At 48.4% G+C, this 19247-nt stretch overlaps 1 protein-coding gene across 2 annotated transcripts in view; it reads right to left on the bottom strand.

Annotated features, from left to right (window-relative positions):
• The window catches only part of DLGAP4 (DLG associated protein 4), a 309694-nt gene that overhangs the window by 133729 nt on the left and 156718 nt on the right, over positions 1 to 19247 (bottom strand). For both annotated transcript variants that reach the window (XM_073606515.1, XM_073606516.1), the window contains exons 4-5: positions 7188 to 7396; positions 4225 to 4339 (exon numbers count right to left, since the gene is read on the bottom strand). In XM_073606515.1, coding sequence (XP_073462616.1) covers positions 4225 to 4339; positions 7188 to 7396 — 324 coding nt within the window. The remainder of the gene's footprint in view (positions 1 to 4224; positions 4340 to 7187; positions 7397 to 19247) is intronic.

The raw sequence follows: 19247 nt of genomic DNA, 5'->3' as shown, positions 1-19247 counted from the left end.
AAATCTATCCAGTATTTTGTAGACGCTATAACTTTTGCGCAAACAATATACGCTCATTGTGATTTTTTTTTTTACCAAAAATATGTAGAAGAATACATATTGGCCTAAACTGATGAAGATTTTTTTGGGGGATATTTATTATAGCAAAAAGTAAAAACCATAGAGGCGATCAAAAGAAAGCTCTATTTGTGGGGAAAAAAGGACATAAATTTTGTTTGGGTACAACGTCGCATGACGTTGCGCAATTGTCAGTTAAAGCAACGCAGTGTTGTATTTCAAAAAATGGCTTTGTCATTAAGGGGACAAATCCTTCCGGTTCTTAAGTGGTTAAACAAACCATGGCTGACCTCTCTAGCTGCACCAGCTGTATTAAGGGCTGTAAGATTCATTAATAGGAAGAGGGCTCTTAATTTGTTAAAATTAGAAGGTTCATTTTTCCACAACAAAACATCTTAAAAAGAAAAGAGTCTCTCTGCGCTCTAAAATTCAGGCACAACAAACCTTGGATATAGGAATAAAGATGGCAATAAAAGAGTACGTGATTATGATGGGGAAGCTCCAAGGCCAATACTTCTAGGGGGTCCCAGTGCCAGTGAGATGGATTAGGATGGTGATTTGCAGCCTAATGAGAGTCAATGCAGGATGTGTCTTAAAGATGGATCCAAGTGGAGATGAATGGATGGATGGGTCAAGGCTCAGATTGTGGTGCAGCAGGGCTCATCAGGTCTGGGAAGATCCTCAATGACATGTGGAAGATATAAAGGTGGTCACAGCGAAAACATCAATACGAGCATGTAGTCACTTATTAAAAACATAAAAGCACTTACATGTGAATTTACCAAATCCTGCTTGGGCTGGGGAGAGGTAGAGGAGTTGTGAGCAGCTTAGCCAGCTAGCCAGCAAAAAACAGCTGTCATGCACAGAAACTGCCAAAGAGGGCTGGAAATGACAGTGGCGTCTGTGGGCTTCTTAAACCAAAGCAGCAAGCATCAAGGGTATAGGGGGTGGGGGTGGGGCATTTACAACGTATTTCAGAGGCCCCCTTTTTCAAGTATGCCCAATCATGGCGCAAGGTTGTCTTTTATATCAGCAACTGGAAGCCGGTAATACAGGCTGGAGATGGAATTAAGTGTGACAGATTTAAAAGAGCCAATCCGCTGATGGGGGTAGAATCAGTGCATGTCAGTTAAAGAGAGAGGGAATACAAAACGTGGACAATTCGTACGATTGACAAATCATATACATTCTCTATGTGGGCCGCACCATTCGTTCAGCTCGCGCTAGATTTGGCAAGCATAAAAGAACGAAAGTGGTGACGTAGAGCAGAGCGTGCCCAGACACCCTTAAACATAATAAATCCACTAAAGATAGGATGTGGGTCATAGAGTCCATCCCTCCTTCTTCCTCTTTCGGAGAAATATTTCAACAACTATATAAACACGAAACGTTTTGGATTTTTACATTAAACACCCTTTCTTCAAAAGGTTTAAATGAAGATTTGGAGGTTCATATGATTATATAGTTTATGAATCTCATTCTAGAGGGCTACTTTGTCATATTACCCAATGGTTGGATATCTTAACTCTACCCTATATATTTAATACAACGTCTTTTACCCAAATGGTTTTGAATTAGTATATACACATGTACATACTGTGTGTGTGTGTGTGTATATATATATATATATATATATATATATATATATATATATATATATATATATATATATATACCCTGTTTCCCCCAAAATAAGACCTAGCGTGATTGTCTGTGATGGCTGCAATATAAGCGCAACCCCCCAAATAATCCCTACCCTGTTTCCCCGAAAATAAGCCCTACCCTGAAAATAAGACCTACAAGGACTTTAACTAGGGCTTATTTGGGGGGTAGGGCTTATATTGCAGCCATCACCGACAATCACGCTAGGTCTTATTTTCGGGGAAACAGGGAATATATATATATATATATATATATATATATATATATATATGTGTGTGTGTGTGTGTGTGTGTGTGTGTGTGTGTGTGTGTGTGTGTGTAAAATCAGGCCAAAATCACCAGGGTATGTAAACTTTTGATCAGGGTCATTTGGGTAGTTTCCGTTGTGATTATGATTTAAAAAGAGTAAACACAGTTGATTGATAATAAATGGCTTCAGCCAAACACTAACCATGAGTGAAAGAAACAGTTTTGTGTTATCATTCATATTCTCTGAAAAATGGGCAAGAAATCATATATATTTATATCATGCATAATCATATGCATTTTTCTTTTTAAGCATTTATATATTTATATAACTTTTTTGCTAAAGTCAGAAGGTTTTCTATGCATTAAGATAAAAAAAACCTTCTGTTTGCAGCAGCCCCCCTAATACTTACCTGAGCCTCATCTCCATCCAGCGATGTTGCACGAGAGTCTCGGCTGCCTGGGACTTTCCCTCCTCATTGCCTGAGACAGCAGCGGGGCGCCATTGGCTCCCGCTACTGTCAAAGTCAGTGAGCCAATAAGGAGAGAGAAGGGGTTTGGCCAAGCCGCGGCTCCGTGTCTGAAAAGACACACAGAGCAGTGGCTTGACTCAGGTGCCCCCATAGCAAGCTGCTTGCTGTGAGGGCACACACAGCAGGAGGGAGGGGCCAGGAGCGTCAGCGATGGACCCGAGAAGAGGAGAATCTGGGCTGCTCTGTGCAAAACCACTGCACAGAGCAGGTAAGTATAACATGTTTGTTATTTTTAAAGGAAAAAAAAACACAAGACTTTAGTATCACTTTAATTATTTCTTTATTTTCTATTGTTTTGTTTTCAGTTTCGTATTATTTGCACACTGGGCTGTTTATTAACCCTCATACTGCTTTTTTTGGTCAAATATATTTTTTTTAGGATTTTGCAGTTCAGTGTGCTCTCCTGTCTCCCATTTTGTCCTCTACCCTCTGCTTTATCTATGCATTTTTGCTTAACATCCTTTAAAATTAATTTGCCTTTATGATGTATGTATATCTGTAACCCACAGGAATTGTTCAAATTTTTTCCCATTTTAACTGCACTAATGCCCCCCGTAGATGTTTTTTTAGTATCATATGTTCGCCATTTTCCACCATATGTAACATTAGTTAAAATAGCTTTCTTTTATATTGCCTTAGGCTCTTCTCAGATATATTGATACTTTGTTTTGGTATTATTGTACTTGTTGCACCTCCTGTCATTGAGTTTACAACATTAGCTTCCTTTTGTTACTTGTGTTATTACTGTGACTTTTGTTCTTGCCTATATGTATTTTTTTCCTCTATGATGTATATGATTTGCCGATTGTTGTAGGAATTGTCCACCTTTGTATTCCCTCTGTTTTTAACTGACATGCACTGACCCTGCCCCAGCTGATTGGCTCTTTTAAATCTTAATTCCATCTCCCGCCTGTATTACCGTCTTCCAGCCGCAGTTATAAAAGACAACCCTGCACCATGATTGGGCATACTTGACAAAGAATGCCGGGCCTCTGAAACCCATTGTACACCCCACCACCACCACCACCACCACACCCTCGATGCTTGCTGCTTTGGCCTAGGAAGCCGCTGTCATTTCCAACCGAAATTCTGGAATTCCATGCATGACAGCTGTTTTTGCCGGCTACGCTGCTCACCACTCTCCTACCTCTCCCCAGCCCAAGCAGGACTTTGTGATTTCACATGTAAGCGCTTTTGTGTTTTTAATAAATCGCTACATGCTCGTATTGTTGTTTGCGCTGTGGCCACCTTTATAATTTCTCCACAATGCCTATAGCTACAGAGGTGAATGAGTGCTTGTTTAAAAGTGCCTACTGAAGAGACTTCCCATTGCAGTCTCTCCAATGGGGACACAGACTACAAATAAAAATATAACTCTTGCAGTAGTTTTATTGGCCCTCTGTTGAGATTTGCCCTCTCTGTTTGTCCTGGGGATAGAGAATCAATAGGAAATCAAAAATGTTAGAGCTGTCACTAGAACAGGAGATGACAAATATTTCAATGTGGATACCTGTTTTATTGACAGTTATTTTAGAGGGGATTTCCTCTTACTTCCTGTTGTGTCTCCAGGAGAGGGAAGGGAAATATCACCAATAGGACACAGATATGTTTTAGCATTCTAATACTCTATCCATAACCGAAAAAAATATAGTTTGAGATTTAGATACACTTTGATACACTATACTATATAGTATGATACAAATTCATTAAAATCTCACTCCTCTCACCTGGCAAATGCTGCTCTCTTCTGTTACACTCTCCGTTAGCTGATTGTAATCTTCTTCCCAACTGGAGAACTTTGGGGGAGACAGGATATCCATGGAGTCCATACGGTCCAGACTCCTGGGGAGACATCCCAACATAGTGAAGATAGAAAAAGAAGCCAGTATACAGTATATAAATATAGCAATATTATATACGTTAATAGGAAACCTCAGACTTACAAGTATGTAATATGGATATTCCTAGGGTACCATAGACTAAACTTGTATAAGCTGTGGGTCAAGGTTCAAAGCTGGGTTTTATGTATATCGGCCACTTGTACTGCAGTGTCCTTATAGGTAAAGCCTTTTCTCACTGATCAGTTCTATAAAGTATATCTCAGGGTTGATTGTCCATTGTTTTTCCCTAAAGACTAACAAAAACATATGGTCCCTCATGAAGTCAAACCCAAGTTCATCAGAATCTGAAATAGGGTCTTGGGAATAGACTTGGGAACCTTTTCTCTGCGTTTCAGCACTCGGCTGTTTTGGTACTTACCAAATTTTCAGGATTCCTAGTACCTTCAGGATTTCCGGAATGGCCAGTGTATCTGTTCAGCATGCGTAAGCACACGTTGCTTTGTGTTAACGTTCATAGCGAGGCTAGAGTTTAGGAGCTGCTGCAGTTAGGTGAGGTTAAAACTCCCTCTCCTGAACGTGGAAGAATCGCGTTCAGTATAGGAACGTTTTGACTGCCAGCCATGGGAAAGCACAAAACCATTACCACAGTACATTACAGCCTAATGTACATGAGGCCTTAAGCTACCTGCCGGTTGCCGACCCCTGTCTGGATCTGACTACTCTCTTGCCTGCTGCCTCAGCCGATGCCTGGACCTGTCTACTCTCTTGCCTGCTGCCGGCCCTGACCCTTGTCTCAAACTGACTACTTTCTTGCTTGCTGCCTACCTCAACCCTTGCTTGGACCTGACCATTCTCTTGTCTGCCACCTGCCTTGACCTCCGCTTGGACCTGACCATTCTCTTGTCTGCCACCTGCCTTGACCTCCGCTTGGATCTGATTACTCTCCTGTCTGCAGTCTTCACTTAGTAGTATTCTCCATTCCAGTCACCCCCTCAGTGGGATGATCCTGAGGGCCACAACTTGGTAACAGGTTGCAGCAAAAAACTAGGGCCAATGTGGATCTAGCACCTCTCCACTTTTGGGAGCTGTCACTTAGACTCTGTGCCTCAAGAAAGCCCACCAGGGGGCACCATAACACCGGTACTGAAAGATTTCCGCACGCCAGTGAAACTATACTCAAAGGCATGACTGGGAAAGAGATTTTGGTGTGGGAGTGTTTACTCAGGTAGGTAAACGCTGGACCTCAGTGCTGGGGGTGGTATCATTATTGCCACAGCCAGCCACTGCCCACCAATGCTGAGAAGGAGGATGTGGCAGTTTATTGTTATAGCCTAGAACTGACCACCAGTGTTGGGGTTTAATGTTACTACTAATGACCACCAATGAAGAAGGGGATTAATGCATCCACTTATACCAACACAGGGGGATATTATTTCTTCCAATGACACTAATGCTGGAGGTTACTATTACTGCCAATAACACCAATGCTGGGATTCATTTACTCATGCACTACAAGCCATACACCATAGAGCAACGCTTTATTCACCTTCAAGCTATGCACACCGCATTTTATTTCTTGATACCTTTGATGCGTTCCAATTTTCCATGTCAATAACTATGCAAGAGATAGAATTTCTAAACTCCTGATGTTGGACAGATTAATATGCTCAGTTCATTATCTCCAAATAAAGCTACAACCATACATACAGCTGCTGCTATCCACCCTCCTTCAGCTAATGCTGCTCCTATCTCAGCATGCATGATTTCAATTCATAATTATCACTGAAAATAATTTGGATGTATGGGTGTGTGTTAAAACATGGGTACCAGCTATGCCATGTACAGTATGTCAGGAGGCTCATATGTATCATCCTATACACAGATCCTAAAATATAGCTTTTTTTTTTGGCACAGCCAAAATCAAAAATAAATAGCTCTTACCTTTGTATATCAATAACTAGGGTTGCATCAATACTAGTATTAGTATCGGTGCCGATACCGAGTATTTGCATAAGTATCGGTACTCGTGCAAATGCACTGATACTTGAAACCGATACTTTCAGGTTTGCCTCTTTGAGCTGTCAGTGGGTCTCCCCAGTGTTAAAGAAGTCCGGTAATTTGAGCTGTCAAAAAAAAAAAATGCAGCCGGCAATGTTTATTAACAACATTGCTCAGCCTGAAACACTAAAATAAAAAGAAACATTGTTTCTTTTTGTATATTTCTGTTTCTTCATCTGCAGATCAAAGGGATGAACAAATGTTCCTCTGTTTAACCCCTTAATAACCCTTAATTTACGCTAATCAGCCTTAGTTAACTCCCTATTCTCCTCCATTTAATTATTATTTTCCTGCTTTTTTTCTTTTGTTCACGTCTATTTTATAAATGATAAATAATTAAAAAAATTTTTTGTTTGCTTCATTAGTGAATATTTTTACACATATATATTAACAAATATTTACACATTTCACATTGAAAAAGCGCTAAAATAAAAAAAAAATCAATTAATTTAATTTGTAAATAACTTTTCAATACGTTGTACCATTGCTGACAGCTGAAGTTAAAACAAAACAGTTGCGGTAGGTATCGGTAATTGGTATCGGCGAGTACTAAAAAAAAAAGTATCGATACTTGTACTCATTGTAAAAAAAAAAAATGGTATCGGTGCATCCCTATCAATAACCATGTTACATTACTACTGTAAGTTCCTGTGCTTGGACAGCTCTGTACTTCTACATGTCTGCCACAGGGTGGTGCTAATTATTCAAGCAAACCTGCATCTATGACCCATTAGCACACTATACCTTAGGGATCCAAATATTTGAGGTCATAGTATTGGTGGTTTGGTTACCTCTGCGTGGTGCTCTCGCTCAGTGACTGCTGTGTGGCCTTGAGGTAGCTCTGCCTCCTAGCTGCAGTTTTTGGGGATGGTTGTGGGCTTCCTTCTGAGTCCTCGCTGTCCGCGTCCCCCATAGCTTTAATGTAGCTTCCACTGCGCATTCGCCGGCATGGGATGTCATCACCCTTCATTGGGCCTCCAGCCCACTCCCCGCTTGGTACCTGTAAAGGACATATATGGTTAAAATACACATGGACCAATCAGCAACTAAACTGTGAACTAAAACAGGATCTGAGTTATACAAAGTGGCAAATATAAAATACACAGATACGTGTGGTTCTGTAATCAATGAATGCATTTTTTTTAGGCACACACAGTAAAAGTACCTGAATTTGGCCTGGTAACAGCCTCTTGCAGTCCCTGTACAGCAGGGCTGGAGTGTAAGAGCACAAGGAGCCAATCAGTTCATATGCTGACAAGAAGCATGCTGATAGGAGGAAGAAGCAGAGTGACAGAGAAAAGAGCTCATCACTGTGCTGCTTCTTTCATTGCTCAGCCACAGCCTGGCTCAGGTCCAGGGCGACCTGGGCTCAGAGGAAGTGGGTTGAATGATGTTGTCCATCAGACTGAGGACATCCAGCAACAGGAATAAAAGTACCGTGGGAAATATTTCTAGACTGAAGCTGAATATTGTGTCGAAAGCTGGTTTTGTCATGTTTACTCTTTGGGCTCCTTCACACACGCTAGCCTTCCAAAGAGCTATCCACGTTTGGAATGCTTTTCAGAGGGCATTTGAAAGACAGCGAGGAGTCGCCTCCTCACTGCCTGATTTAACCCTGTAAATGCTCCACCACTATGCTGTAATCACATGTATTACATGCAGTTGCGTGGCGATTGCGGCAAGGCCCCATAGGACTTGCCTTCGTTACATTCGGTGGTAATGTAGCCAAATGCAACAGGCTGTATCATTTTTACCATGGCATGTGTACAGCCATGAGTGACTGGATGTCAGGGTTTAGGCAGGTGGTCTGTGGGGGATTGGGGGGGGTTAGGGTTTGGCGGGGGCAGAAAAAGCAGGGTTCAACCTGGTTTTACAGCCCCCTGGCTGCTTGTGTAGCTCTTAATGGGATAGTATTTTTTTTTTCTTGTTAGTTTTGGCTGCTTTAAATGTATAACAGCTGGAATCTGAATGGTTTGTAACACATAATTTTCCTCTCTCGCTGTTCTTTTTCAATGGAAGTGCAAGGAGCTAAACTAATGTGGAAAGTGCAGTAACAAGCCAGTTTTTAGATTACTGAAAGTGGTTGTAAACCTCAGACATGAAATATGAACAAAGCATATCCCTCTATAATGTGAACCTGTCTTAACCACTTAAGGGCTGAGCCTCTTTCTGAGATTTGTTGTTTACAAGTTAAAAACAGTTTTTTTTGCTAGAAAATTACTTAGAACCCTCAAACATTATACGTTTTTTTTTCTAACACCCTAGAGGATAAAATGACGGTCGTTGCAATACTTTCTGTCACACCGTATTTGCGCAGCGGTCTTACAAGCACACTTTTTTTGGAAAAAATACACTTTTTTAAATTAAAAAATAAGACAACAGTAAAGTTAGCCCAATTTATTATTATATTGTGAAAGATAATGTTACACCGAGTAAATTGATACCCAACATTTCATGCTTCAAAACTGCGCCCGCTCGTGCAATGGTGACAAATTTTTACCCTTAAAAATCTCCATAGGCGACGTTTAAAAAATTCTACAGGTTGCATATTTTGAGTTACAGAGGAGGTCTAGGGCGAGAATTACTGCTCTCGCTCTACCGATCGCGGCGATACTGCACATGTGTGGTTTGAACACCGTTTTCATATGCGGACGCTACTCACGTGTAATCCCTTGTAATAGAAAAAAAGATCTCTTAAAGTGGAGGGCCACCCTGAAAAAAAAAAAATCACCAAAAATCCTAAAAAAAAATTTACAAAAAAATTAAAAAAATTTTTTTTTAAACTTACCTAAACCCTTGTGGCAATCTTCCTAATCTGCCTCTTCCTATTCCGCGGCATGTTCTGCTCCTCGGTGAGCGGCCCCGTTGTCTTCTGGGAACTGTGTGTGTTCCCAGAACACCACGGGGCCATTCACAGAGTGCCGTGCCGCTCGCACGTGCGCAGTAGGAAACTGGCAGTGAAGCCGCAAGGCTCCACTGCCTGTTTCCCTTACTTAGGATGGCGGTGCCGGGACCCGAGAGCCGAGGGACGGGTCGGCCTCGGGTGGCCGACATCGCGGGCACCCAGGACAGGTAAGTACTTATTTAAAGTCAGCAGCTACAGTGTTAGTAGCTGCTGACTTTAAATTTTTTTTTTTCAGGGATGGAATCCTGCTTTAAATATGAGATCTGGGGTCAAAAAGACCTCAGATCTCATATTTACACTAAAATGCAATAAAAATGTTGTCATTTGAAAAAAAAAATAAAAAAATGGTTCTTGAATGGACCTGAAGGGCCTGGTATTGAATTTAGGGGGACCCCCACGCCATTTTTTTTTAAATTTTGGTTCAGGGTTCCCCTGTGGGGAAATCCCATGCCGTTTTTATCAATTAACTTTTATGTGTATTGTAGGACCGACAATTCATTAATAGCCGCGAGTAGTTTTAAATGACTTTTTTTCCTTTGAAATGTCATTTTGCTGTCAGACTGTTCTACACACGGGAAACATGCGCCCCTTTACAGGCATACTATAGTACTATAGACACCCCCCAGGTAGGAATATTATACTTTTATTGTTTCACTTTAAGCATTATTAAAATCACTGCTCCCGAAAAAACGGCCGTTTTCAAAACTTTTTTTTGCATTGATCCATGTCCCCTGGGGCAGGACCCGGGTCAAACACTTTTTATCAGAATAACTTGCATATAAGACTTTAAAATTAGCACTTTTGATTATTCATGTTCGAGTCCTATAGACTTTAACGGTGTTCGCGTGTTCGAACAAATTTTTTGCCTGTTAGCATGTTCTGGTGCGAACCGAACAGGGGGGTGTTCGGCTCATTCCTAATGCTGAATAAACTAAATGATTAATGTATCTTAAATAGAAAACTATCTTTAGATAGATTTTTACTCTAAAAGCATATTATTAATATAAAATACATTTGCTAACAATGACAAAATTGATTTAAATAGAAAAAAAATCAGATTTTTTTTATTTTTTTTTAAAACAATCATTGATTTTTATCCACCCTGGGTAAGACCCAAGGTTTCCTAGCAGAACATTGCCCAAAGCATCACATTGCTTCCACCTGCCTTTTTCCCATACTAGAGCCTGGTGCCATCTCTTTTCCAGGAAAGCACACGCGCACCAGACCATCCAGACCAGGGCAAATTCTTACATTGCTTCATCTTCCAGTTCTGATGCTCATGTGCCCCTTGTAGTTTCTTTTGGCTGTGGCTACGGGTCAGCATGAGCACTCTGATCGTTCTGCGGCTACACAGCCCCATACACAACAAACTGCAATGCTCATTTTTTTCTGCTTTCAACAAATCAGCTTTACGGACAACATGTTTACTCGCTGCCTAATATAACCCACCAACTTTCAGGTGTCATTACAACAAGATAATCAATGTAATTCACTTAACCTGTCAGTGGTCATAAAGTAATGGCTGATTGATGTATATGCACTTATATATAGTTAAAAATATGTGAACAACTCCAAACCCCACCACCACCATATAGAGTTCAGGTGCATAAAGCCAGCTCCATAAAGACATCAAATTCCCTTATGGCTGAATAGGCACATTCCTTGTGGTATGCCATCCCAGAAGAGTAGAGGACATTATAGCCACAAATGGGACCAACTCAACTTTAATGCCCTTGGTTTTGGAATCAGATGTCCAACAAGCTCATGCAGGAGTGATGGTGTCAATTATTAGTTGATCCCCTGCAGATTTTGTATGTTTGCCCAATTACAAAGAAATGAAGGGTCTATAATTTTTATCATAGGTGTATTTTAAATTATAGAGACAGAATATTAACCAAAAATCCAGATAAAAAAAACACATGAAACAAATGTTATAAATTGAGTTGCAGTTCAATTAGTTAAATAATTATTTGATTCTGGCTCCCACAGACTGGGTAGGGTATGTGCTCATGTGGTACACAGATTAGTCCTCTTAATTTAAAACAGTGCTTCTAAGGACAACTCATTATGTGTATAAAAGACACCTGTCCACCAAATCTCTTTCTTCCATTCAAACCTCAACATCATGGGCAAGACCAAAGAGTTGTCAAAGGACATCAGGGATTGTAGACCTGCACAAGGCTGAAATGGGATACAAGACCATCAACAAGAAGCTTGGTGAGGAGACAACTGTTGGAGTGATTATTTGCAAATGGAAGAAATACAAAATAACCATCGATCGCCTGGGGTCTGTACCTCCATGCAAAATTTTGCCTCATTGGGTAAGGATGATCATGAGAAAAGTGAGGGATCAGCCCAGAACTACACAGGGGGAGCTTGTGAATGATCTCAAGACAGTTGGGACCACAGTCACCAAGTAAACCATTGGTAACACAATATGCCGCCATGGATTGATATGCTGCAGTGTCGGCAAGGTCCCCCCCTCCTCAAGAAGGCACATATACAGGCCCCTCTGAAGTTTGCAAATGAACATCTAAATGATTCAGAGAAAGATTGGGAGAAAGGGTGGCTCAAGAAGAAGCAAATTAAGGTCATGGAGTGGCCTAGCCAGTCTCCAGACCTTAATCCTATATAAATTTATGGAGGGAGCTGAAACTTCGAGTTGCCAAGCCACAGCCAAGAAACCTTAACGATCTAGAGAAGATCAATAAAGAAGAGTGGACCAAAATCCCTCCTAAGATGTGGGCAAACCTGGTAACCAACTACAAGAAACGTGTTACCTCTGTGCTTGCCATCAAGGGTTTCTCCACCAAGTACTAACTCATGTTTTGCTTGGGGTTCAAATACTTATTTTACTCACTGAACTGCAACTCAATTTATTACATTTGTATCATGTGTTGTTTCTGGATTTTTGGTTGCTATTCTGTCTCTATCATTTTAAAATACACCTATGATATAAATTATAGACCCTTCATTTCTTTGTAAGTAAACTTACAAAATCTGCAGGGGATCACATAATTATTTTCTCCACTGTATGTGTGTGTATATGTAGAAAGGCCAGTATGGTGGCCTGAATTTATGGGAGGAGCCCGGGGGATATTTAACCAGCCCGCTCGCCTGTGGTATTTGTCGGTTTCCTGTGCGCAATACTACGTCACTAGGCCGCCTATTCGAAACTCAGTGTCCGTGAGTTCCCGTCTTCGTGAGTTTCCCGCATTCGCAAAAATTTCCGTGCTCGAGAGTTTCGAGGTCCTCATTACCGATTCGTATTTTCGTACAACGCGTCTGGCTCGGCTGTCGCAGGTAGGGTTCCGGCTGACGTTTTTCTTTTCACGCATTGTTATATATCATGTCACTAAACAGTGATATCAAACTTGCGAATCACTTGCAAAACGTAATCGTAATACCATCGTTATTATGGCCATTTTGTTATTTGTACCCCACTGCAACGTAGACGTCACTTCATTTAGGCATGTCTAACAAACTGTTACCATGCTTCTTTAGACAAACCGTTGTGATTCACAAATTCGCAAAATTCTCTATCGACTCGTGACAGTTCGATACTAATTCATTTCACATTTCTAAGCATTTCAAGCATTTTAAACCATTTTGAATCATTTCATTCATTTCAGTCACGTACCGCGCTCTGATTCGAATCCAGTCGCATCTAAAGATGCACCAATTCGCTCCGGTGTTCCCCTAGTTGCTTACGGCCTCATTTCAGTACATGCTCCAGAGTCAGATTAGTTGTCAGTCGCAGGTTATGGCTCACCGATTCGTATCTCTGTCATGGCCATCATTTCACTGTCACGTATCACGCTCCGATACAAATCCAGTCGCATTGAAAAACACACCGATTCGTCTCGACGTGCCCCAGGTATTTGCCACATTTCGGTACATGCTCCAGAGTCCGATTCGTAGTCAGTCGCAATAGCGGCATGATCGATTCGTGCCTCTGTCATGGCAAATCAAAACCATTCCACTGTCACCGCGCTCCGATTCAAATCCAGTTGCATCTATGATGCACCGATTCGTTACGGTGTGCCCCAGTTGCTCGGCCTCATTTCAGTACATGCTCCAGAGTCCGGATCGTGGTTAGTCGTAGATGCCGGGCGACCGATCCGCATCTCTGTCATGGGAATTAATTACCATTCATTTCACTCCCACATATCGCGCCCCCGTTTCGAATCCAGTCGCATCCGAGATGCACCGATTCGTTACGTGGGCCTCAGTTGTTTCGGCCGTATCCTATACCTGTACCAGAGCTCGGTTCATTGTCAGTCGCAGTGGCGGCACAAACGATTCGCGCCTCTGTCAGGGTAAAACATTTCAGTCATTTTTCATTGTTAGGTACTGCGCTCCGATTAGAATCCAGTCGCATCTAAGATGCACCGATTCGTTCCGGTGTGCACCAATGTTTTCTGTTGCCTCATTTCAATACATGCTCCAGAGTCCGGTTCACTGTCAGTCGCAGTCGCGGCATGATCGAGCCAGGCCTCTGTCATGGCAAGATGTTTTTATTCATTTCATGATGAAGGTAAACATTTCATTGTCGATACACCACACTTAAGATTTGAATCTTGGGCATTCGTGAGGTATTGATTCAACCTGGTAGGCCACAACAGTCCTGGCCTTGTTTCATGCCAGGCCCCACAGTTCGATTCGTAGCTTGTCGCAGTCGCAGCATACTGATTTGTGCCACCATCAAGGTATTTACATTTCACTTATTTATTTCGTTCCATACACCTGTCATTTAAATCACCATACAATTTACTACTTCAAGTTAGTTAGCAAACCCTTCACGAGCAGGGGCGGACTGACCATCGGGCAGTTCGGACGCTGACCGAGGGCCCGTGGCCAGTAGGGGGCCCCATGGCAGCTTCCACTTTGGGAGTCGGGACCCGATCTACCCGTCAGCTAGCTGTGATTGACGGGCTGATCGGGTCCCTGCTCACTGCTGAGACTGCAGTGTATACAGAACACCTCGTGATGCGCTCCTCCTCCTCCCCGCCGGCCCCTCCTTCCCTCCCGTCCACCCCAGGTGCTTGTATCTGTCATCACCTCGGACGGACAGAAAAGAGGAGGGGCCGGCGAGGAGGAGGAGGAGCGCATCACGAGAGGTCTGTATACAGCCGCTTCCCGCGCTACTCTGCATCTAGGAAGGAAAGTGCAGCAGCTTGTACCACGCGCTGCTATTAGAAAGTTGCTGCACAGCTTCCCACCCACAGTGTCCCCCTGTGCCCCCACCTCCCCACAGTGTCCCCCTGTGCCCCCACCACCTCCCCACAGTGTCCCCCTGTGCCCCCACCTCCCCACAGTGTCCCCCTGTGCCCCCACCTCCCCACAGTGCCCCCCTGTGTGCCCTCCACCCCCACAGTGACCCCCTGTGCCCCCCACCTCCCCACAGTGACCCCCACCTCCCCACAGTGTCCCCCTGTGCCCCCACCACCTCCCCACAGTGTCCCCCTGTGCCCCCACCTCCCCACAGTGTCCCCCTGTGCCCCCACCTCCCCACAGTGCCCCCCTGTGTGCCCTCCACCCCCACAGTGACCCCCTGTGCCCCCCACCTCCCCACAGTGACCCCCACCTCCCCACAGTGTCCCCCTGTGCCCCCCACCTCCCCACAGTGTCTCCCTGTGCCCCTCACCTCCCTACAGTGCCCCCCTGTGTGCCCTCCACCCCCACAGTGACCCCCTGTGCTCCCCACAGTGACCCCCACCTCCCCACAGTGTCCCCCTGTGCCCCCCACAGTGTCCCCCACCTCCCCACAGTGTCCCCCTGTGCCCCCCACCTCCCCACAGTGTCCCCCTGTGCCCCCCACCTCCCCACAGTGCCCCCCTGTGTGCCCTCCACCCCCACAGTGACCCCCTGTGCCCCCCACCTCCCCACAGTGTCCCCCTGTGCCCCCACCTCCCCACAGTGTCCCCCTGTGCCCCCCACCTCCCCACAGTGTTCCCCTGTGCCCCCCACCTCCCCACAGTGCCCCCCTGTGTGCCCTCCACCCCCACAGTGACCCCCTGTGCCCCCCACCTCCCCACAGTGACCCCCACCTCCCCACAGTGTCCCCCTGTGCCCCCCATCTCCTCACAGTGTCCCCCTGTGCCCCCCACCTCCCCACAGTGTCCCCCTGTGGCCCCCACCTCCCCACAGTGCCCCCCTGTGTGCCCTCCACCCCCACAGTGACCCCCTGTGCCCCCCACCTCCCCACAGTGACCCCCACCTCCCCACAGTGTCCCCCTGTGCCCCCCACCTCCCCACAGTGACCCCCACCTCCCCACAGTGTCCCCCTGTGCCCCCCACCTCCCCACAGTGCCCCCCTGTGCCCTCCACCCCCCACAGTGTCCCCCTGTGCCCCCCACCTCCCCACAGTGACCCCCACCTCCCACAGTGTCCCCCTGTGCCCCCCACCTCCCACAGTGACCCCCTGTGCCCCCACCTCCCCACAGTGCCCCCCTGTGCTCCCCACAGTGCCCTCCACCTCCCCACAGTGTCCCCCTGTACCCCCCACCTCCCTACAGTGTCCCCCTGTGCCCCCCACCTCCCCACAGTGTCCCCCTGTGCCCCCTACAGTGTCCCCCTGTGCTCCCCACAGTGTCCCCCTGTGCCCTCCACCTCCCCACAGTGTCCCCCTGTGCCCCCCACCTCCCCACAGTGACCCCAACCTCCCCACAGTGACCCCCTGTGCCCCCCACCTCCCCACAGTGATCCCCTATGCCCCCCCACCTCCCCACAGTGTCCCCCTGTGCCCCCCACCTCCCCACAGTGCCCCACCTCCCCACAGTGTCCCCATGTGCCCCCCACCTCCCCACAGTGTCCTCCTGTGCCCTCACCTCCCCACAGTGCCCCCCTGTGCCCCCCCACCTCCCCACAGTGTCCCCATGTGCCCCCCACAGTGCCCCCTTGTGCCCCCCACTTCCCCCCTCCCCACAGTGCCCCCCTGTGCCCTCACCTCCCTACAGTGTCCCCCTGTGCCCCCCCCACCTTCCCACAGTGTCCCCCTGTGCCCTCCACCTCCCCACAGTGTCCCCCTGTGCACTCCACCTCCCCACAGTGCCCCCCTGTGCCCTCCACCCCCCACAGTGTCCCCCTGTGCCCTCCACCCCCCCACAGTGCTCCCTGTGCTCTCCACCCCCCCACAGTGTCTCCCTGTGCCCCCACCTCCCCACAGTGTCCCCCTGTGGCCCCCACCTCCCCACAGTGCCCCCCTTTGTGCCCTCCACCCCCACAGTGACCCCCTGTGCCCCCCACCTCCCCACAGTGACCCCCACCTCCCCACAGTGTCCCCCTGTGCCCCCCACCTCCCCACAGTGACCCCCACCTCCCCACAGTGTCCCCCTGTGCCCCCCACCTCCCCACAGTGCCCCCCTGTGCCCTCCACCCCCCACAGTGACCCCCTGTGCCCCCCACCTCCCCACAGTGACCCCCACCTCCCCACAGTGTCCCCCTGTGCCCCCCACCTCCCCACAGTGACCCCCACCTCCCACAGTGTCCCCCTGTGCCCCCCACCTCCCACAGTGACCCCCTGTGCCCCCACCTCCCCACAGTGCCCCCCTGTGCTCCCCACAGTGCCCTCCACCTCCCCACAGTGTCCCCCTGTACCCCCCACCTCCCTACAGTGTCCCCCTGTGCCCCCCACCTCCCCACAGTGTCCCCCTGTGCCCCCCACAGTGTCCCCCTGTGCCCCCCACAGTGTCCCCCTGTGCTCCCCACAGTGTCCCCCTGTGCTCCCCACAGTGTCCCCCTGTGCCCTCCACCTCCCCACAGTGTCCCCCTGTGCCCCCCACCTCCCCACAGTGACCCCAACCTCCCCACAGTGACCCCCTGTGCCCCCCACCTCCCCACAGTGATCCCCTATGCCCCCCCACCTCCCCACAGTGTCCCCCTGTGCCCCCCACCTCCCCACAGTGCCCCACCTCCCCACAGTGTCCCCATGTGCCCCCCACCTCCCCACAGTGTCCTCCTGTGCCCTCACCTCCCCACAGTGCCCCCCTGTGCCCCCCCAACCTCCCCACAGTGTCCCCATGTGCCCCCCACCTCCCCACAGTGCCCCCTTGTGCCCCTCACTTCCTCCCTCCCCACAGTGCCCCCCTGTGCCCTCACCTCCCTACAGTGTCCCCCTGTGCCCCCCCACCTTCCCACAGTGTCCCCCTGTGCCCTCCACCTCCCCACAGTGTCCCCCTGTGCACTCCACCTCCCCACAGTGTCCCCCTGTGCACTCCACCTCCCCACAGTGCCCCCCTGTGCCCTCCACCCCCCACAGTGTCCCCCTGTGCCCTCCACCCCCCACAGTGTCCCCCTGTGCCCTCCACCCCCCCACAGTGCTCCCTGTGCTCTCCACCCCCCCACAGTGTCTCCCTGTGCCCCCACCTCCCCACAGTGTCCCCCTGTGCCCCCCACAGTGCCCCCCTGTGCCCTCCACCTCCCCCCTCCCCACAGTGCCCCCCACCCCCCCACAGTGTCCCCCTGTGCCCCCCACCTCCCCACAGTGCCCTCCACCCCCCCCCAGTGTCCCCCTGTGCCCTCCACCTCCCCACAGTGTCCCCCTGTGCCCCCACCTCCCCACAGTGTCCCCCTGTGCCCCCCACCTCCCCACAGTGCCCCCCTGTGCCCTCCACCTCCCCCCACAGTGCCCTCCACCCCCCCCCCACAGTGTCCCCCTGTGCCCCCCACCTCCCCAAAGTGTCCCCCTGTGCCCTCCACCTCCCCACAGTATCCCCCTGTGCCCTTCACCCCCCACAGTGTCCCCCTGTGTCTTCTATCCCCCCCCATGGTGTCTCCCTGTGCCACTCACACAGTGTCCCCCTGTGCCCTCCACCCACCTACAGTGTCCCCCTGTGCCCTCCAACCCCCCCCCCCCCATGGTGTCTCCCTGTGTCCTCCACCCCCACTGTGTCGCCTTCCCCCTGATGGCTACCCTGAAAGACACTGGAGGATCCCAGTGCTGTACTGTGTGCCCTGTGTTTTGGTTTGTGCCCTGCTATTTGCCCTACTGCGTGCCCCATGGCCTGTGATGTGCCCTGCTAGTGTACCCCCTTATGTGCCCTACTCTGTGCCCCTTGCCCTGTGATGTGCCTTGTGATGTGCCCTGCTGTGTACCGCCTGTTGTGCTCTACTGTGTGCCCTGTAATGTGCTCTACTGTGTGCCCCATGCCCTGGGATGTGTGCCCTGATGTGTACCGCCTGTGTCCTGTTCCCAAGGATGTGCCCTACTGTGTGCCCTGCTGTGTGCCCTACTATTTGCCACATGCCCTGTGATGTGCGGCACGCTCCCTGCTGTGTATCTCCTGATGTGCTCTGTGATGTGCCCCGCTGTGTACCCACTGATGTGCCCTGTACCCTCTGTGATGCACCATGCTGTGCTCAATAATGTGCCCTGATGTGTACAGCATAATAAACCCTGCTGGGTGCCCCATTATGTGTCCTGTGATGTGCCCTACTGTATGCCCTGTGCCCCATAATGTGCCCCGTGCTCTGCTGTGTGCCATGTGATGTGCCTTACTGTGTGCCCCATGTAAGTGGGGCTTTGTGTAGGTGCGGCTTGCATGTGGGCGGAGACACAGGGGGCCCCATGATCTTCTATTGCCCGGGGGCCCCATGAGTTGTCAGTCCGCCCCTGTTCACGAGTTGTCACCTTTTCATTTTCCTCCAGGTCAGTCAAGTTCAGTAGGTCCACCCTGCACCAGGTTGGACGATGTCCCCCCAGGTAAAGAAAAAAAAAAAAGAAAAAAGAGCACAAGCTGGGTACGTATGACTTTTAGGGAAAAGAAGCAAACTTGAAATTCATGTCACCCCCCAATAGGTTCCAGTCGACTGATCTAGATCAACCATGTCCCAGGCCGGCAGCGAAGACCTCACGGCCCCTCTGTCACCTTCTCCGGTCTCAGAGAGCGGCAGTGTGCAGTCCCTCAGGGGATGGACTATCCCCAAGTTGACGGCAGAGCTAAGA

The sequence above is a fragment of the Aquarana catesbeiana genome, linkage group LG12 (genome assembly GCF_042186555.1).
Source record: "Aquarana catesbeiana isolate 2022-GZ linkage group LG12, ASM4218655v1, whole genome shotgun sequence".
NCBI classification, from domain to species: domain Eukaryota; kingdom Metazoa; phylum Chordata; class Amphibia; order Anura; family Ranidae; genus Aquarana; species Aquarana catesbeiana.
This window is presented reverse-complemented; position numbering and strand designations above follow the sequence as displayed.